General features: G+C 44.5%; 1 protein-coding gene across 10 annotated transcripts in view; it reads right to left on the reverse strand.

Moving 5' to 3' along the window:
* fhod1 (formin homology 2 domain containing 1) overlaps positions 1-22,045 on the reverse strand; it is a 196,861-nt gene that overhangs the window by 164,293 nt on the left and 10,523 nt on the right. For all 10 annotated transcript variants that reach the window (XR_003930106.1, XM_030078385.1, XM_030078377.1 and 7 more), the window contains exons 2-3: positions 20,414-20,520; positions 9,212-9,276 (exon numbers count right to left, since the gene is read on the reverse strand). Coding sequence is in view for 9 of the 10 variants with exons in the window: in XM_030078385.1 (XP_029934245.1) it covers positions 9,212-9,276; positions 20,414-20,520 (172 nt within the window). In the remaining variant the exon portion in view is untranslated. The remainder of the gene's footprint in view (positions 1-9,211; positions 9,277-20,413; positions 20,521-22,045) is intronic.

Here is a 22,045-nt window from a genome sequence, read left to right on the forward strand (position 1 = left end):
CCAGTCCAGTTTATTGTTTAGGTGAACTCCCAGGTACTTATAAGATGTCACCATCTCAATATCCGTTCCCTTGATGTTCACCGGTGTCGGGGGGCAGGGTGCTCGTCTGTGGAAATCCACTACCAGTTCTTTGGTTTTCCCCGCATTGATCTGGAGGCAGTTCCACTGGCACCAGTCCACAAAGTCCTGCGTTAGTTCTAAGTACTCATTGTCATCCCCATCTGTGATGAGACCGACGATTGCAGAGTCATCAGAGAACTTCTGCAGGTGACAGGTGGGTGTGTTGTATGAGAAGTCTGCAGTATAGAGGGTGAAGAGGAACGGAGCCAGGACCGTTCCCTGTGGGGCCCCCGTGCTGCAGACTACGGTGTCGGACACACAGTCCCGGGTCCTCACATACTGTGGACGGTTGGTGAGATAGTCCAAAATCCAGTGTGTGAGGTGATGTTCCACCCCGGTGTGCTCCAGCTTGTCTCTCAGAAGTACAGGCTGTATGGTATTAAAAGCACTGGAGACGTCAAAAAACATGATTCTCACAATACTCCCAGGTTTCTCCAGGTGAGAGAGAGCTCGGTGTTGGAGGAAGATCACGGCGTCATCCACCCCAATGCCAGGCTGGTAGGCAAACTGAAGTGGATCCAGTGATGGTCCTACCAGGGGGCGGAGATGAACAAGGACCAGCCGCTCCAGGGTCTTCATCAGGTGGGATGTTAGTGCCACTGGCCTGTAGCTGTTGAGATCCTTGGGGTGAGGGGTCTTGGGCACAGGTACCACACAGGATGTTTTCCACAGCTGTGGCACTCTCCTCAGCTTCAGGCTCAGGTTGAACATGTGCTCAACAATCCCGCACAGCTGATCTGCGCAGGACTTGAGGAGTCTGGAGCTGATGCCGTCTGGACCTGCAGCCTTCCTTGCCTTGATTCTTCGGAGCTGGTTTCTCACCTGGGTTGTTGTGAGAGACAGGTTGGAGCAGGGGGGCTGTGTGCTGGAGGATGTGGGTGGGGGGGTTGGGCTGATGAGGTGAGCAGTTGGGGAGCGGCTGTGAGCTGAGTGTTGTAGAGGGGGAGGGGGAGGAATTTGGGCAGTTAACACTGGGTGCAGAGAGGGGGGGCTGCAGCATGGAGGACTGGGCTGGGGGAGGGGCAGATGACTGATCAAATCTATTGAAGAATATGTTCAGGTCATCAGCCCACTTTTGGTCCCCTGCAGCTTGGGAGTCAGGTTTCTTGTGGCCAGAGATGGTTTTCAGGCCTTTCTAAACTCCACAGACATCTCTCTGCTCCAGCTGATCCTCCATCTTCCTCCTGTAGGTGTTCTTCCCCTTTCTGATCTTCCTTCTCAGCTCCTTCTGCACAGCCTTCAGCTCGTCCTTATTTCCAGACTTAAAGGCCCTCTTCTTCTCCTTAAGGAGAGCCTTTATGTCAGGGTAAATCCACGGTTTACTGTTGGAAAAACACCGTACAGTCCTGGTGGGTACAGTGTTTTCCACACAAAAGTTAATATAGTCCGTTATGCATTGTGTGAGACTGCCAATGTCCTCTCCATGGGAATCACAGAATTCCTCCCACACAGTTGTGTCAAAACAGTCCTTCAGAGCCTCCTCAGCCTAGTCAGACCATCTCTTCACTGTGCGGGACACAGCTGGTTGCCTGTGCACAAGAGGTTTGTACACAGGCAGGAGATGAACCAGGTTGTGGTCAGATCTTCCCGCGGTGGGAGGGGGGGGGGTCCTTGGTGTTGGCACAAATCCAGTATCTTACTGTCCCTAGTGCAACATACTGGGTGAAAGTGGGTAGAGTGGAGGATGGAGAGGCATGATTAAAGTCCCCAGAGATAAGAAGGAGGGCCTGTGGGTGCTCTGTCTCCAGCCTGCTTGTGACAGAGAGGAGGACATCACAGGCTGCATCAGCGTTAGCAGAAGGGGGGATATACGCAGCTATCACGATAACATGCGAGAATTCCCGCGGCAGGTAATATACTAACAGCTAACAGTTCAATGTCCCTGCAGCAGAGCTGTTCTTTAATAGTGATGTGCCCAGAGTTACACCATCTATCGTTCACAAACACTACCAGCCCTCCTCCTTTCCTCTTACCGCTCTCCCTCGTCCTGTCCGCCCGCACAAGCTTGAAGCCGTCCAGGTCCACGGCCGTGTCTGTCGGGTCAATGCAGTCAGCGATGTTTCCGTGAGCATCATGATGCTGCACTCCCGGTAGTCCCTCTGGTGCCGAGTGAGTGCCGCTAACTCGTCCATGTTATTGGGAAGAGATCTCACATTCCCCATGATGATGGACGGAAGGATGGATCTATATCTCCTCCTCCTGGCACGGTGAGCAGCTCCGGCACAGCTCCCCCGTCTCCTCCTCTTCAACTCACGGGGAACGTCGGGCCTCTCGTGGGGCAGCACCGCGGTGTTACGGAGTGCCAACAGCTGATCCCTACTGTAAACAATAGGGCCCCGTACGCGGTCCCCAGACACGGTCATAAACATTGATAAAAACAAAAGATAGACCAGAGCAAACACGGCGACTTTGGTCTCCATAGTGCACTGATCAGTTAAAGAAACCAATAAATAATTAAAGCTGCAAGCAGCGTTGGACAGGCCCTCGCACCCCGTGCCCCGCGTCCCCCTCGTGCCCGTCTGGAACGGTCCATTCACGGTGCCATTCACTCAATCACACTCACTCACACGCGCACACACACAGGCACACACACGCACACACACACACACTCACTCACACTCACTCACACTCACTCACACTCACTCACACTCACACTCACTCACATATACACACACACACACACACACACACATATGTACGGGCAGGCACCAACACACACACACACACACACGTGCATGCACAGGCGCGAGCACACACACACACGTGCATGCACAGGCGCGCGCACACACACACACACATGTGCATGACACACACACACACACACACACACACACACACACACACACGCATGTGCATGCACACAGACACACAGACACACACACACACACACACACACACACACACACACACACACACACACACACACTCATTCACTCACTCACACACAAACACACACACACACAGTTGTGGCCCAGTTGCTAGCGGCCCTCCTCCAGCAGATGTCGCCCTAAGCTTGAGTTTGAGTTTGAGAGCTGTTTCTGTTCCCTGTCAGTCTTGACCATGGGGCTGAGTGGGGGGAGGGATAGCCAGCTGCACTGTGTGAACAGAGCAGAGCAGAGAAAAAAAAACCAGAGTCCCACCTGTTAAACTAGTCTTCACTGTGGCCACAAACTTTGTCCAATCCACAACATTTTCGTCCTCTTTCCATCGGCATAGGTTTGAAAGCTGTCAGACTTTTACTTTAGGCACCAAGGCACCAGGGGCCTAGTGTCAGCCAGGATTCTGCAAGTATTACCACCAGGGTCCATGGGAAAAAGTGGAGGCGCTGGTTGTGGACACTCTGACTTTGAGGGCTTGTGAAATCCAAACGGTTCGAAATTTTACTAATTCCTTCTGAACTTTTGTTAAGGACTATGTCCTCTGTTGTATATTTGCTGTTCAAGCCGATGAAATTAACACCCTGAGAGGAGATAGATTTTCTTCAAAGTGCAAATTTGGGCGAAAACGTGATTTTCAAACGCAAATTGCGGACTTCCTGTTGGTTTTAGGTGGGGGGCACGAGCACGAAAAATGTCGGGCTTGATGAGATCTACGTTTCTGCGCTGGTTTGGTCTTTCTATCACATTCCTGTGGGCCGCAGGGGCTGCCTTTGCGTCCCTAGGTGGCGCTACCGAGCCCATTTTTGCTCTGGGGGGTTCCGATTTTTGATTTTATCGAATTTTTCAGCAGACCTGGTGTGCGTGCCGAATTTGGTGAGTTTTTGAGCATGTTTAGGGGGTCAAATTAATAATAAGAAAAAACGAAGCAAAAACAATTGGGCTTTGCACTGGGACAGTGTTCGGGCCCAAATTAAATAGAAATAAAAGGGGAGACTAAACTGGAAAAAGGGGAAAAAAGCTTTCAAGTGAACGGGAGCTGCTGTAACAAGTTGGCACTAGAGCGGCGCCATTTTGAATGAAGATGAAATTAGGCCTGTGTTGTTCATGCAGGGGCACAATGACTGGATTTATGATGTTATTCAGGTAGTATGGGCTTGTCACTGTACCATTCACAAAGTGTAGGGCAGTTCTGTACTGACCAGACACACCTGCCCACACTGTAACACCACCACCACCAAAGGCTTGTCTGGTGACAACAGTGGCTGATGCATAGCACTCTCCTTGACGTCTCCAACATCGTTGGCGGCCATCATTTCTGCTCAACATGAATCGGCTTTCATCAGAGGCCAGCAGTGAGGCCCACTGGTCCCTCGTCCAGCGTAAATGCTCCCTGGCCCATGCAAGATGATGACACTTGTGCCTGGTGGTGTGGTGAGGTACCCTTGCAGGTTGTCTAGCACGCAGACCATGCTGATGTAAATGGTTTTGAATGGTCTGACGTGACACTTGGGTGCCTCTCACCTCCCTTAAACGTGCCTGGAGTTGAGTGGCATTCATCATCCGGTTCCACAGGGCACTGTTCACAATGAAGCAGTCATCAGCGTGGGATGTGGCCAAAGGACGTCCACTTCTATGCCTTTCTGTGACTCTTCCAGTCTCTCTGTATCTCTGTTGCAACCTGCTGATGACACTCTGTGACACTCTAAGCTCAGTGGCCACTTCCGTCTAAGAACATCCTGTTTGAAGCCTCGCAATGGCGAGGTGCTGCTGATCAATTGTTAGGTGTCGTCTTGGTCTCATGATGTCAAAATTTGAACAGCATGATGAAGAGGACTGTATAAATACCAATTCTAATTGAACCAGGAAATTTATTGGTCGATTCATGGATCAAACACCAGTTGTGAATTTTGATGTTAAGCTCCTTGTTAGAGAACAGCTTGTGCAAATGGTACTGAAACACTGAACAGTTGGACATGTGCATTCAAAAGTTTACAGAAGGTCACATTAAGTTCACCTGTAAAGGTTATAATGCATTTTAGGTTCATTCTGAAATTTCACCCGAAAGCCGAATATCCCTAACTTTTTGTGAGTAGTGTATGTTTCAGCCCTCTGAAGGCTAAATCTAAATAAATACTAAATCTAAAAACAGACATATGGAAAAACGGGAACTGTCATATTTTTGGACTATTGGCATCGACTTCATACCAAAGTATCAGTTCTGATGTCCCAAGGTCGCTTTGCAGTGGTCCAATTCCTCCTGTACCTCGCTCTACCATGCAGCTCTCTTCCCCTCTTTGTTCCTACCTCATTCACTGTGGAGCTCTATTGGGTGAATTTACCCACTGCATGTCAAAAGCCTACAGATCTGACGCTCACTCAACACAACACGGTGAAAAAGGTCAGCACGGGGTGTTAAAACAGGTTACATAGCCCAACATTTCACCACTGTAAAATGATAAATATAACAGCATTTAATGCTTTTTAAAAGAAAATTTGGCAATTGTTTACATGGATGTCCAATCAATGTTGATGGTAATTGTAGTCAGCTGAAGCAATCATTTCCAAACTGTGTGCTATATTGACCAAGAATTAAGGATCTGAGTTCTTCTGTTCAGAGCCGTTTCTGCAGTGCCTACTTATACCAGGATGCATCGCATGCAAGCTTCTTCATGCAAGCTTCTTCAAATACCAACCCCAGTATGGGGTCCGAGGCCCTTTGCTAAGGGCTGTTCGGTTCCTGTACGACCAAAGCAGGAGCTTGGTTCGCATTGCCGGCAATAAGTCAGACCTGTTCCCAGTGCATGTTGGACTCCGGCAGGGCTGCCCTTTATCACCAGTTCTGTTCATAATCTTTATGGACAGAATTTCTAGGCGCAGCCAGGGGCCGGAGGGAGTCCTGTTTGGGAGCCACAGGATTTCATCGCTGCTTTTTGCGGATGATGTTGTCCTGTTGGCCCCATCGATGCAGGACCTTCAGCAGGCACTGGGGCGTTTTGCTGCCGAGTGTGAAGCGGCGGAGATGAGAATCAGCACCTCCACGTCCGAGGCCATGGTTCTCGACCGGAAAAAGGTGGCATGCCCTCTCCGGGTTGGTGGAGAAGTCCTGCCTCAAGTGGAGGAGTTCAAGTATCTCGGGGTCTTGTTCACGAGTGAGGGAAGGATGGAGCGTGAGATTGACAGGCGGATCGGTGCAGCCTCCGCAGTGATGCGGTCGGTGTACCGGTCCGTCGTGGTGAAGAAGGAGGATTGATTTACCAGTCAATCTACATTCCTACCCTCACATATGGTCATGAGCTTTGGGTAATGACCGAAAGGACAAGATTGCGGATACAAGCAGCCAAAATGAGTTTCCTTCGCAGGGTGGCCGGGCGCTCCCTTAGAGATAGGGCGAGGAGCTCAGTCACTCGGGAGGAGCTTGGAGTAGAGCCGCTGCTCCTCCGCATCGAGAGGAACCAGTTGAGGTGGCTCGGGCATCTGTTTCGGATGCCCCCTGGACGCCTCCCTGGGGAGGTGTTCTGGGCATGCCCCACCGGGAGGAGGCCCCGGGGAAGACCCAGGACACGCTGGAGGGACTATGTCTCTCAGCTGGCCTGGGAACACCTTGGGGTCCCTCCTGAGGAGCTGGCGGAAGTGTCTGGGAAGGAAGTCTGCTTAGACTGCTGCCCCTGCGACCCGGCCCCGGATAAGCAGCAGAAGATGGATGGATGGATGGAATTCTATCACGATTCTTACTTTTTCAACAAAAATATTTATTGCACTCCTAGATGCTCAAGTAAAAAATGTCTGAGATGCTTGCTGTCTGGACAGGACTTTAACCAGACAACATTACATATTAAAGTACCTGACTCGACTAAGTCTCGAACAAAAAAAAAAAAAAAAAACCCTCAAGTCTCCTTTCCTCTCTTATTTTAGAACACTTAGTGCATATGGCAATGCACTATATACCATTTGCGTTACTGAGGTTTGTGTGGTCTGGCGGCAAGGTAACACTACAGAGATCTGTAGTGTTACCTTGCAGTGCTGCAACAATGCTGAAGCAATACTGCAAATTATGAGTCCTTGTACATCATCACATCAGGTGTAAACCTGAAAAAGTTGCACACACTGGAAATGTGCTCCTATGTGTGAACCTTTTTTTGCGACTGTTTTACAGGTGCCGTGTTGGGTTACTATAGTAACGGGTACTGACAACAGAGCACTGTTATTGAGGAGAGAAAAGAAATGAGAGAACACTGATTGAGTTGTATGCATGAATGTTGGATGAATGGTGTGTTTTGCTTTACATTGTATGTGTATGTGTGATTGATACAGCAGCTGGGATTGTTCCAAAGCAAAGACGTAAACACATGAACACAGCATGACGTGAATGCAAAGGGGAATAGGGACAAGTGAATTGTAGTTATTTAGAAATGAGATCACATAGATACACTATATTACCAAAAGTATTCGCTCACCCATTCAAATGATCAGAATCAGGTGTCCTAATCACTTGGCCTGGCCACAGGTGTATAAAATCAAGCACTCAGGCATGCAGACTGTGAAACAAGACATTTGTGAAAGAATGGGCCGCTCTCAGGAGCTCAGTGAATTCCAGCGTGGAACTGTCATAGGATGCCACCTGTGCAACAAATCCAGTCGTGAAATTTCCTCGCTCCTAAATATTCCACAGTCAACTGTCAGCTCTATTATAACAAAATGGAAGCGTTTGGGAACAACAGCAACTCAGCCACAAAGTGGTAGGCCACGTAAAGTGACGGAGAGGAGTCAGCGGATGCTGAAGCGCATAGTGCAAAGAGGTCGCCGACTTTCTGCACAGTCAATTGCTACAGAGCTACAAACTTCATGTGACCTTCAGATTAGCCCAAGTACAGTACGCAGAGAGCTTCATGGAATGGGTTTCCATGGCCGAGCAGCTGCAGCCAAGCCACACATCACCAAGTGCAATACAAAGCGTCGGATGCAATGGTGTAAAGCACGCCGCCACTGGCTTCTAGAGCAGTGGAGACGCGTTCTCTGGAGTGATGAATCACGCTTTTCCATCCGGCAATCTGATGGACGAGTCTGGGTTTGGAGGTTGCCAGGAGAACGGTACATTTCAGACTGCATTGTGCCGACTGTGAAATTTGGTGGAGGAGGAATTATGGTGTGGGGTTGTTTTTCAGGAGCTGGGCTTGGCCCCTTAGTTCCAGTGAAAGGAACTTTGAATGCTTCAGGATACCAAAACATCTCCCGAGTTTTCCTCTGCATATAAACTAGCCTATAGTCCAGAAAAGGAGAGATACACCTGGCAGAGTGCACTCTTCTAATTTGTATTTGTATTACACAGCAACGTAAATCATTTGTGTGATCATTTGAAAATCCATGTATAAGCTGAGACTACACTGGACATTGTATTTAAAGTGGGATGATGGTAAGTTTTAGCTGGTGAGTTTTAGCCCTTGTTATTATTTCAGATCCATTTAATGTTCTTTGAATGTTTTCAAGCAGTCTTTTAGTATTTTAGTCTGTATTTTGATTGCCCCTATGTTTTTGTTTTGTTTTTTAACCGTACTGCAAACACAGTTGCCCACCTGTGACGATAAATCTGAACCTGAACCTTGAACTGAAAGATCAAAAATGTAAATATCAAGTCCAAACTCCAGGTTAGTGGATGGGTTAGTGGGTTGGCAAAGAATGGTTATTGGTGACACCCTTATAAAGAAGTTATTTTTAAGACCTCCGACATGGATTTTAAGTGAAATACTTGGAAAACAAAAAGGTCCTTAAAAAAAATGTGTCACTACACATCACTGTGTGGCAGCAGTCCATGTTAACTAATTAGTAAAAACTACAAGTGTGATCTCCTGTTACCAAATCCTAGTTTTCATAATGCTGCAACGCTTGCTTTGTTCTAACAATTAGGTGCAGATCGTGATGTTGCTAAATAATGAACAGACTTGACAGACTTGGTGTAAAATGATTGGAACCACACTGGGATGGTGTTTCACATTTCCCAGAGACAGAAAAGTGGAGCACCTCATTTACAGCTGCTGATTTGTTTTTTGTCCTTAAAGAAAACATCACTGTGGTAAAATGTACGAAAAAAGGAGGAAAAGGAAATTCTTTACTGATTGTTACTTTCCCCTGAGTCATCATTCCTGCGGTAGAGAGGATGGAGAGATGGTGCTGTGGAAAAGGAGGGTGGAACAGAAAAAAGAGGGGAAGGTAATTACCCAGGATGGAGTGAACACGGACTGAGAGCTGAGTCCTCAGGATCAGAATGGGCTTCTTCCCTTTTCTGTAGAAGAAAGAGACATCGAAAAAGATGGGGATTAGATGTCATGGGACAAAAAGAAAGAAAAGAGTGCTCAGACTGTCTGAACCATTCAAGCAGAAAAGTGTCATAGAAATACCAACTGAGCTCTTGGCTGAGTAAAAGAAATTCATAATAGAACCACAGTCTCATACTGGTGGACACAGGACAATAGGGAGGCTGGTCAGGTAAAACTTCACATGGACTGTACTGAGCAACACTACGTCTCATTCACTTCAGATGAATTCTGATTTCAGATCTGGCACCCTGCCTCAAGATCCCTGACCCCCTGGCTAGACCACCCGCAAAAGTCAGGAGCAGCCAAAAAATAAGACAAGCTAGCCAATATTCATAATTTCTCAATAATTTGTATTGTAAGTTTTACATGATAGCCAATATAAAAATCCCTCAGCCAGTGCTTGATGGAGCCACCTCTCCATGTGAAAGACACAGTGGAACTAAAGTGAGTATTTCCTAGTCGGATGTTTTTTTAGGGACACACAAAACACTGCAAGGTGACTTCAGCAGCAGAGAACAAGTGGCAGGTGAGTGGAACCGTTACTTAAGTGAAGCAAAACAGAGTGCGGTGGCTGCTGATTGCAAATGTAAAAACTTTACATTAAGACAACCGCTGGATGGTTACTAATGACTGTATCTTCTTGTTACTCACAAATCATCAGTTTTGATCAAACGACTATTAAATCCTCGACCTATACTGATGACTGGCAACCTGTTTAAAAACTTGAACTGTCTCAGCACTAAGTGAAATGAGTGACATTTTAGGAAGCATTTGGTATGGCCACAACAAGAAATGATTACAGCGACACACAAGGACACAAAATCATAGATGCAAAGCACTGTTCTATTTGTACCCATGTTCTGTGGGGGTTTATGTGACGTTAAAACTTAGCTGACTACCTTCTTTTGATATTTTCTCGCATAAAACAAAATCGAAAACTAAAATAAAATGCAGTTTCTGCTGATTACAGCGAATCAAGGCACCAGGATCCACCAGCTAGCTGCTGCCACCCTCCTCTGTGTGTGAGTGTGTTTTTAGTGAGGTCTCAGCAATGTCAAAGAAATGGGTGCCATCTCAAAGTAGTGCATGGTGTTGCTAAACTGACTGAGGGATTAATGTTGCGGACAAGAACAAGGATAATATGGTTGCATTTTTTTTTATTTCCTTTTTCACTGGATTTGTATGTAATTTAGTTTCACAGAAAGAAAAAAAACACTAAGGTAGCAGTTGCTTCACTTACTAAGAACAAAGGCATTATAATTTTTAAATTTGACTGGGTTTACTAATTTATATTCAATTCAATATAAAGACAAAAACTAAATTGTAATTCCATCGGGTTACACTGTTTACAAATACTTTATGTTAAAATACTGGTGCTCAACTTTCAAATACTTTAAGGTTGAGCACCAGCAGAGCTGCATTTTGAAGTGTTTTGTTTTGGGGAGTTATTAATTATATTTTCCTACTGGGAGCTCCTTGCACCTCCTTGCATATTTTTCAAGTAAAGTTAATTAAAACAGTTGTTAATTCAGGGCAAGCAATTCAAAGGTTTGTGTTGATGTTTCTAATACTGTAAATTTTGACACTCCAATTCAAATGGACTGCAAATGAATGTCTGCACTGAGTATCAGTTATCAGGGTCCTGGATTACTAATAATCAGTACTAATCAGTAATAATAGGAATTAAAGCTGCAAGCAGCGTTGGGCGGGCCCTCACACCCGCGCCCTGCGTCCACCTCGTGCCCGTCGGGGATGGTCCATTTTTTCCAGCGTTTTGGGTTGATTTTACGGAAAAAAATAAGAGCTTTCATTTTGAAAGAGCTGGGGGCTTTTATTTTGAAAGGCCGAGGATGTCGTAGTGTGTGACTGACACCAGCACTGGCAGCTGTGGCATGATCACACCAAAATGCAGGCAGAGAAATCCTCATTCACTCCAATGGAGAAATCCATAAAACCCACCCCTGTTTGAGGTGTCACAGCTCGGTCACCGTTTCAGTTACAGACTTTATTCAAAGTTTAAACAAGACACAAGATTTGGATCTATAAATCTCGTATTTACATGATTTTGCTATCTTTTACCGTATTTGAGTTATGGCAGTTTTAGTGTGAGAGTGTTTTCTGCTCCCTCTGAGGTCGTACAATGGGTGTGCGCATTCCTGAGGCAGCTAGATTGAGTCACATGTCCAGGCATGCCCCTTTTCCACCAAAAAACACCTGGTGCTAGTTCGGAGCTGGTGCTAGAGCCAGTGCTTAACTGGTGCCAACAAAGAACCGGTTTGCTTTTCCATCGGCCAACAGCCAAGCAGAGCCAAGTCAGAGCCACGTCATTACGTCATCGTAAAACGTGATCATGTGGGTGTGCGAGACGCTCGCTTGGAATCGCAACAACAAACATGGACGACCCACCGTAGTGATGCAAATACTGCTTGTGTGTTTACAAGCCTACATTGCGGTCCAGAGGCAAAAAACGCAATTATTGCCGGCTACCCGTCGTATTCGTGGTCGGAACGAACGGTGAGTATGTTTAGCTTTACGTTTATAGCGATCGCTGCTCCCGTTTGAGTCTGTAAGTCCGCCCACCAATGATGCGGTGGACCGCGTCATCAGTTCTTTCTCTGGCTCCTGTTTAGCCCCTGCTCGGAGTCGGTGCTTGCCAAGCACCAGATTGGAACCAGTTTGGCCCCTGCTTGGGCGGTGGAAAACCAAAAAAACTGGTGCTAAGTCAGGCACCGGCTCCGAACCAGCCCTGGTGGAAAAGGGGTAGCAGAGTGCAGAGCAGAGCACACCAGAGTCAAAAATGTTTGAAAACTCTTCATAGCTCCCACAAACTTGGTCAAATGGACATTAAAATAACATATTTTTGAAGGAATTTTCGTCCTCTTTCCATCGGCATAGTTTTCAAAGCCGCAGACTTTTACTTTAGACTGCAAGGGGCCTAATTAGTGCCCAGTGTCAGCCTCTTCACACCAAACTGCTATCTTTTACCGGGGAAAAAACAAGGTTTTGGTTTTGGCCACTCCGACTTTGAGGGCTTATAAAACCCAAACGATTCGAATAATAATAAACCCTGCAGAATTTTTGATAAGCACTGTGTCCTCTGTCATGTATTACATTTTCAAGCCACTGCCATTTACGCCCTGGGAGGAGATAGATTTTGTTCAAAGCAAAATTTTGGGCGAGAACGTGACTTTGCAGCGTAAATTGTGGACTTTTGTTGATTTTGGGGGGGATCTAGGTGGTGCTACCAATCCCATTTTTGCACTTAGGGGGTCCGTTTGTCCATTTTATCAAATTTTTTGCCAGACTTGGCCTGTGTGCCAAATTTGGTGAGGTTCTGAGCATGTTTAGGGGGTCAAATTAAGGTTTACTTGAACGTAATAATAGTAAAGGAGAAGAAAAAACAGTACAGATACAATAGGGCCCTCTGCCACAGATGCGAGGGCTCTAAAAATTACTCTGTCAATCCCTACCTAGAAACCACAACACACTGGCACTTTTTGGGAGCGCTTCCTTAAAGACCCCATGACATGGAATCTTACTTTCCTGATTTGATGTATTTCCTGTTGATAGTTTGGGCAGGACACAGTGCAGAGAAGGATCATTCACAAGTGCAAACCAAGAGGATATCCATTTGGAAGAGAAACACAATTTTACTTGAAGGGATAGCTGGATGAGAGAGGATATTTAAAAAATTGTGAAGGTTTCATTGGTTGAAATTTTAATTTACACCCAGATACTGTTTTACAGGAAGTAGAAGTCATGTGAGGTCATTTCATGGGGACTTTAAGGTAGCATAAAGAGTGCCCACCCACATACTGTAAGTAAAATCTTTCCTGATCTCAGACAGTAAGATTGCTTTCACTCTCAATAGACTGTGTGCACCCACATCCATCATCAAACTATAAATGGAGGAATCTGTGTGTGTCTATGGCTTGATTACCTCCACAACTGTTCACCCCATTGACTTCAAACTTGGAAGGTGTTGCTGGGGACCCAAGGGAGGGCAGTGTTGACTGTATACACACACACACACACACAAACATGCATGCTGTCTGTCCTTCACACTTGGCAGGTGTATTACTGACAACCCAAGAAAGTGCAGTGTCAACAGCGCACACACACACACACACACACACACACACACACACACACACACACACACACAGTGTGAAGTGTGAAGTTGTTTAAATGAGCAGTTCACCAGAAATACTGGAGGCCAAGCAATCAGTCTGTCCTGAACAGACACTGCACTGCACTATCACAGAGGGTGGTGCAGTGCAGGTGAGGGTGTTGCACTAAGGCCCCTTTGGTTGAACATGTCCTACAATAAACACACTTTCTACAAAACACACACAATACACAAACAGATGTGATGACTATGGGTACACCTTTTCAACAGAGTTCCATCAAATTGACTCTTGAACCGTTAAGGCCAGATTATGCTTCCGCGTACAACAGGATGTGATGCCAGTTGCAACGAAATGCCGGAAATGATGTACTTCGGCGGACCAATCACAGCTCTTGTGAGGCTGTGTAGGGTCCGCGTACTTACAATTTTTGGGAGGCGCGCGGCAAGGCTCTGCGGCAGTCGCACAACCCCTGTAAGCTTTGCACAACCCCCGTACGCTCTTCTTACGCAGAAGCATAATTCAGCCTTTAGAAGACATGACAGGAAAAGTACAACAAAACTGCCACAAGATAATCACTGATTTCACTTTAAGTTACACAAAAATCACAAGAAAATTAGCATATTTTAATAGAAAATTACACACCACACACACACACCTCCCCCCACCCCCAAAAACAAACAAACAAAAAAAAAAGCTCCTGGGTTTCAGAGGGTTAAGAGAACCAATACGTGTACTGGACACTTTCCACTGTTGGCAGCACTGCCATATATATAACCAATATAACAAGACTGTGGCCTGCTGGGATTAAAGCATGGAAAGAACGGCAGCACAGAGGTATGGAAAGAATGAGAGCACAAGAGAGAGAGAGAAGAAAGAGAGGAAAGAGTGAAGAAAGGGGAGAGTGACAGAGAGGAAAAAAGAAAAGAGACAGGAAAGAGGAGAGAGAGGGGCATTGTGAGTGTTTGTCTAAGACTAAAAAAAGGAACATGCTTGAGGTTTTTTTAGTCACAGCATCATCAGAGCAATCACACACACAAATGTTCCAGTTCCAGTCTTGTTTCAAATCATGTGTGCACCTCCCTCCATTTAATACCCAATGTTCTTCTCTAAGGCTGCCAGAACGTCAGCTGGAACAACATACATGCAAAAAAAAACAAACAGTCATTGTTAGAAGTAGAGAGGCAGACTGAAGAAGAAATGGCACTGATATCTCATTTTTGCTGCCAAGTGGGAGGAAGTACATAAATAATATTACTTCTGAAATGAGTAACACATAATGAGTAATATCCCTTTTCTGAGTGATGAGCCAAACACTGTTCAGGGACAGATTGATGTGCTCTGACTCAGATGTCTGTGTTTGTGTGACACAGAGTGATCATTTGTGTGTAGATGCTGCATAAAGTGCATGTATATGTGTTTGGTGTTTGCATCTGGTGTTACCCAGTAACCCCTGTGAATGACAGAGTGATACCGACATACTGAGCAGCAATAACTACCCAGTCAGTACACCAAGGTCCATATTTCAAAACATCTCACAGGCTAAAAGTAGCTCCTAACTCTCTGATGTAGGAGCTACTCCTAAAAACACTGGGCATGCCAAACCCAACTTTAGGACTCCAAGATCATTTCATTAAGTGTTTTAACACTAAAAGCAGCTCCAAAAATTTAGGAGCAGTCAAGAAAATTTAGGAGGAGTAAGGAAAAGTTAGGAGTGGTCATGAGAACTGTGAAGTACCAAGATCAAATCACAAACAATCCTACCATGGTTGCTGTCAACATCCTGAAATTTCCAATGATCCAATTGCCTCAGTTATTATGGGATGATGATGATAGTAGAGGTAGTTAGCCATGCAGCAGTGTTTCCATGGCTGTATCCAACTGTGGTGGCCCACTATAGTTCAGTTTGGCCTACTACAGCTCAAGTGAACTACAGTTCTGTTTCAGGTTGCTGAGATTTAAAAAATGCTGTTACTGTAGTTGTGGAAATTACTGACAGTAATTCTCTCATTGATACCACAAGCCCATGTGTCCTTTATATAGCCTTAGTAAAATAACATGTATGTATATGAGAGGGCTAGAATGGATTATGTCTTGCCCTTCATATTCATTCATTGTATTCATATCGTCCTGAGTATAACATTTGTAAAACATATTACATAAGGGTAGATAGTCAGTCTGACTTACTACACAAGGCGATAGCTAAGCAAATACAATTTAAGCATGAAACTAATACTAATACACTACCTAATACACTTTATTGTTCATTGTTTTTACATTAATTGTTAAGTTTGAGATGAACTTTTTAATAATGGAACTGAAAATATTAGAAACTAAGATGAACTGTATTGTTTATGTTGTGATTAAATCATTTTAGATAAACACAAGACATTCTATTTTGTCTTACCCTATCCCTAACTCTAACCCAGCAGGTGTTGGTAAAAGAAAGTGCAAACTATCAAGTTAACAATTTGGGAATGCAGCGTTTTTCATGTACCCTCCTCTGCCGAGGAACAACCTCCCCAAAGATATGAGGGAGGCAGGTTCGATAGCAAGTTCAAAACATACATATTTATTCATTTCAGCTGGCTTTTAACTAGCTGTGACCTTGTACCTTTTAACTATTGGTTGTTTTAATGTATTTTAACAGTTTTTATTGTTTTGATTTTTAATGTTGTGCTCTTGTTTTTACTGTTGTTTATGATTTTATTGTTTTTACTGTTTTATTGCACTTGTTTTAATAATTACTCCTTTTACTGTAAAGCACTTTGAGCTACACTGAATGTATGAGAGGTGCTATACAAATACATTATCATTATTATGTTATGAGGATAACACATTCCCAACACTCATTTAAAATAAGCATTAGAGCATTGCAAATATCACCACATTTTTCTGCTCTACACCATTTTCCACTGAAAACTGGTTTCATTGTGAGTATGGACAATTCATTCACTCATAATCCATGGGATTCCCCTTCATTTGAATATGTGAACACAATATCTTCTTTATCTTCTTCAGTATTTCGATCAATTCACTGACATAGAGCCATTCCCTATTAGCCAGTCACTATAAATGTACACTACCAATCAAACGTTTGGACACACATTCTCACTCAATGTTTTTTCTTTATTTTTACTACTTTCTACATTGTAAATACATACTGAAGACATCAAATATATGAAGTAAGATATATGGAATTATGTAGCAAAGAAAAAATTGTTAAATAACTCTAAATATGTTTTACATTTTACATTTTTCAAAGTATCCACCTTTTGCTTTGTTGACAGCGGTGAAAACCCTTGGCCTTCTCTCAGTAAGCTTCATGATGTAGTCACCTGAAATGGTCTTCACTTCACAGGTGTGCCTTGTCAGGGTTCATTTGTGGAATTTCTTGCCTTCTTAATGGGGTTGGGACCATCAGTTGTGTTGTGCTAAAGTCAGGTTGGTACACAGCTGTAACAGCACCCCTATTTGACAACTGTTAGAATTCATATTATGGCAAGAACCAATCAGCTAAGTAAAGAGAAACGACATTCCATCATTACTTTAAGAACTGAAGGTCAGTCAGGCCAGGGCTCCAGCGTGCGACCTAATTTTTTTAAGGTGCGAGTTAAAATTTAATTAGGTCGCGCCAGTTCATTCATAGTTTTGATACCTTCAGTGAGAATCTACAATGTAAATAGTCATGAAAATAAAGAAAACGCATTGAATGAGAAGGTGTGTCCAAACTTTTGGCCTGTACTGTATATATATATATATATATATATATATATATATATATATATATATATAAGAGAAGAGGAAGTGCAATAATTGGATTGACCTTGAGACGATCTTGGCATCTCGGCATCTCAAGATCTGACAACCAAAACAAGTGTGGTTGGCCCAGGAAGAGAGGGAAACGAGCCGGTGTAAGACTTAAGCTAAAAAGGCTTGGACCCAAGGCTGGCCCACTACCCAGCCTACTCCTGGCAAATGTCCAGTTGCAGGAAAATAAAATGGATGAGATAAGGCTCAGGCTAACTCAGCAGAATGAAACCAGGAACTGTGGTGCTCTCATCCTGACAGAGACGTGGCTCCATAACAATATACCGGATGAGGCTTCAACACTGGACGGGCGGAGCCTGTTCCGGGCCGACAGAACACAAGACTCCGGTAAGACGAGAGGGGGCGGGCTCTGTGTGTACATCAATGATGCTTGGTGCACAGGTGCAGTCAGAGTGGATGGAAAATGTTCACCTAACATTGAGTTTTTACTGCTCAGATGTCGGCCATATTACCTGCCTAGAGAATTCACCAGTGTGTTTGTTACTGCTGTTTACATTCCACCGGATGCAAATTCAATAAATGCACTCCAGGAATTGTATGAGGTCATCAGCAGTCACATGGCAAAACAGCCAGATGCTGTTATTATTGTTGCTGGGGATTTTAATCAAACAGACCTCAGAACTGTTTTGTCTAGATTCCACCAGCACATGTCCACATCTCCACCAGAGGAAACAACACACTGGACCATGTCTACACCAATGTTCCTGGCAGCTACAGAGCCCTCCCTCGTCCTCATTTTGGCCAGTCAGACCACATCTCCCTGCTTCTCCTGCCTACCTACATCCAGCTGACAAAAAGGGTCAAACCAACTGTAAAAACAGTTAAAGTGTGGACAGATGAAGCTACAGCAGCTCTGCAAGACTGTTTAAAGATGCTGCTACCCAGGAGAACCATATCGACCTTGAAGAATGCACATCATCAGTGACATCATACATCAGCAAATGTGCTGATGATGTGGTAAAAACAAGGACAGTTAAATCATTCCCTAATGAGAAAGCCTGGATGAATGGAGAGGTGAGAGCTCTATGTAGAGCCAAGTAAGCTGCCTTTAAGTCAGGTGGCAAAGAAGCCTACAACACTGCCAGAGCAAAACTGAAAGCTGGCATCAAGGAGGCAAAGCGAAGGCATCAGCAGAGACTGGAGAGAGACCTCAACACCAACAACAGCAAAGACTTGTGGCAAGCAGTCAAAAGTGTTACAGGCTACAAAAGCAGGAGCGCTCCCATCATGTGTGAGGTCACGTTACCAGACGAGCTAAACACATTTTATGCTCGCTTTGATCTCCTCAACAGAGAGTCAGCTGTAAAGTCTACTCCGCCTCCAGAGGACCGGCCACTGTCAGTATCCACAGTGGATGTGAAGAAAGTCCTGCTGAAAGTGAATATGAGTAAAGCTGCTGGGCCTGACAACATCCCTGGCCGTGTACTAAAAACATGTGCCAACCAGCTAGTAGATGTCATTACTGACATTTTCAACATATCACTGTCACAGGACAGTGTTCCCACCTGCTTCAAGACAGCCACCATCATCCCTGTGCCTAAAAAGTCTGCAGTGTCTGATCTAAATGACTACCGCCCTGTGGCACTCACCCCCATCCTGATGAAGTGCTTTGAGAAACTGGTTCTCCAGCACATAAAGAACAACATCCTTGCCAGTCTGGACCCTCAGCAGTTTGCATTCAGAACCAACAGATCCACAGAGGATGCCATCTCCACTGCTCTCCACTCAGTCTTCACTCACCTTGAGAAAAGCAACACCTACATCAGAATGCTGTTTGTTGATTTCAGCTCAGCTTTCAACACAATCTCCCCCATGAAGCTGATTGGAAAACTGAACACTCTGGGCATCAGTACCACCCTCTGCAACTGGATACTGGACTTCCTCACAAACAGACCCCAGTCAGTTCAGATTGGCAGTCTCTCCTCCTCCACTCTAATGCTCAACACCGGAGCGCCCCAGGGCTGTGTGCTCAGCCCCCTCTTGTTCACGCTGTACACCCACGACTGCAACCCCCGACATGGAGAGAACTCTATTGTGAAGTTCGCAGATGACACCACCATCATTGGCCAGATCTCCAACAATGATGAGTTTTCATATCGGGAGGAAATCAACCATCTTGCAGAATGGTGCACAGAAAACAACCTACTGCTCAACGTCAGAAAAACCAAAGAGCTGATAGTTGATTTTAGAAAAAAGGAGGCAAAGACCCACAACCCTGTCTACATCAATGGAGCTGAGGTGGAGCAAGTGAGCAGTTTCAAGTTCCTGGGAATCAACATAACAGAGAACCTGACATGGACTTCACATATCTCTGCCCTGGTTAAAAAAGCTCAGAAACGGCTGTATTTCTTAAGGAAACTTAAGAAAGCTAAATTCCCACGCCAAGTTCTTGTCAACTTCTACAAAGGAGCGATTGAAAGCATCCTGACTGGAAACATCACAAACTGGCATGGGATGTGCACGGCCCAGAACAGGAAGACTCTGCAACGGGTGATTAAAACTGCCCAAAACATCATTGATACTCATCTACCAAGCACCAGTGATATCGGGGAGGTGAGCTGCCTGCGCAGAGCCAAAAGGATCCTAAAAGACAACACCCACCCCAGCCACAGCCCTATATACCCCTATATACACACACACACACACACATATATACATGTGTGTGTGATAGAAATGTGTGATAGCCTGTCATTGCCTGAGTCATGGTGGGCAACAGAGTTTATGAATGAAAAACAGCAAACAGCATTTCCCTGTCTACCTTCCACCTGCCACTCTGTATGTTATTCTTTGTCTTTTAATATGTTTGATTGTCTTCATGAATGATATGCTTTCTTGTTTCACACTGATATAAATTCTGCAGGCAAGAGAAATGACTACTTGCATATCAAAACTATGATTTTAATTTTAAAAAAGGGGATAACTCCTGTGTCAAACCCTTCTTCCCAGATAATGCCAGGATCGCGCTTAAAACCAAGATAATGCTGGTGTTGGAAATTGCAAGTATGTGGGTCACAACCCAGACAGGATATCACCAAATTTTAACACCTAATGTTTCATCCAACACTAACCCATGAAAATAAAGTCTAGAATGTTAAGAAAGTGACAGAAAAAGACAGAGACAGAAGGAAAGATCATCCGTCCTTACCCCACATCTTCGTAGAAGCTGTCGAGGTCATCTCTCTGCTCTACCAGTGAGGAATCAAGATCCAGGTAATTCCCGTTAGAAGCCAACTGGAGGGTGCACTCCTCCAACTGAGAGAGAGTGAGAGAGACAAAGACACACACACACACACACACACACACACACACACACACACACACACACACACACACACACACACACGTCATTAACACATTAAGTGGCTGGTATTTATGTGAGCATACTTGTCTTCACAAAACACATGGGAGATATAGATAATTTTTCTGCATTTAGATCACCTCCTGTACAGGAGGAACCTGTGGTGTCAGTATCAAGTTTCTATCATGGTTTCTACCTACAGACAGACAGAACCATGGTAACATCATGTCCAGCACACTATGAATCATGGCTATGAAGAATGAATGGTGGCAGATGCAGTGCATCAGCAGTGAGTGGGCCAAGAGGTATTTATGCACAATGAACAAAAGTGCCAAAATTTTAGATAGTGTACAAATCCAGCATATTTCTTCACATGGAATAAGAAAGGGATATGTGGGAGCAGACGCAGCCACTGTGAGATTATAAAGGCTATAGGACTTTAAAAACTAAAGTGACTGTTAATTTCCGACCAGATATCTAAGATCGGTGTATCTGTGTACCTGCCAGGCAGCCAAAGAAGCATCCAGTCTAAGCAGATGTTCAGAGCTTCAAACCAAATGTAAGATGTTCTAAGGACTTTATAATTCTACCAGTTAATAACTTTCAGTTCAATTTAAAAAGGCTGAAAGAAACAGCTTGTTTCAAAAAAGGTTGATCAAAGTTTGTAAAAAAATAAATTATCTAAAGTTATCTAAAATGGATCTACTATTACATCAGGCACAATAACAATAAAAGCTGTTTGTCATAATGTATCGATCCTGTTCTGTATTAACTCGTGTGAATATGCTTACTGTGACCAACTGTCAAATCAAGTTATGTCATAAAACATATTTCCAACTCTGTCTCTACTGAACAGACAAATCTGACAAAACTTCTAATTTCACATTTGCAGCATATCATACATCATATGCATGAACTTTTTCATGCTTTTTAAAGAGGAGGTCAGGTTAGAATGCATTATATCTATTTATAGCTGGCTTGCTCAGCCTGACTAGCAGAGCTTGTTGTTGCTGTTTGTACTATGAGTCATAGTCAGATATGAAGCCATGACTGGAGGAGAGAAAAACAAGATCGCCTGACACTCTGCAACCTTTCCATACCAGCTAGTTCACATTCTGCTACACCGACCAGCAGTGCAATGTTTCCACTGTCTGGGCGTAAAGCTTCCAAAAAAGAGCTTGTCTTTTTTGCTGTGCTGTACGTGGTTTGGCTGCAGCAAAGGATTCTTTATAGTGATGCATGACAAGACCAGCTGACATATGCACTATCAATTTGGTATACTTTTTGTACTTTTTGTTTACACCGACTCATGGTCTGTGTGGCTAGTTTGTCACCTGGTCACTCGGTGGTTGCTAAGGTGTCACTAGCTGGTTACTAGGTGATTACCAGTGGTTACTAGAGTGTCACTAGGTGGCTGCTAAGTAATTACTAGGAGTTGTTAAGGTGTCACTGGTTGGTTGCTATGTGATTAATAGTCGT

Source organism: Myripristis murdjan, chromosome 3, assembly GCF_902150065.1.
Source record: "Myripristis murdjan chromosome 3, fMyrMur1.1, whole genome shotgun sequence".
Lineage (NCBI taxonomy): Eukaryota > Metazoa > Chordata > Actinopteri > Holocentriformes > Holocentridae > Myripristis > Myripristis murdjan.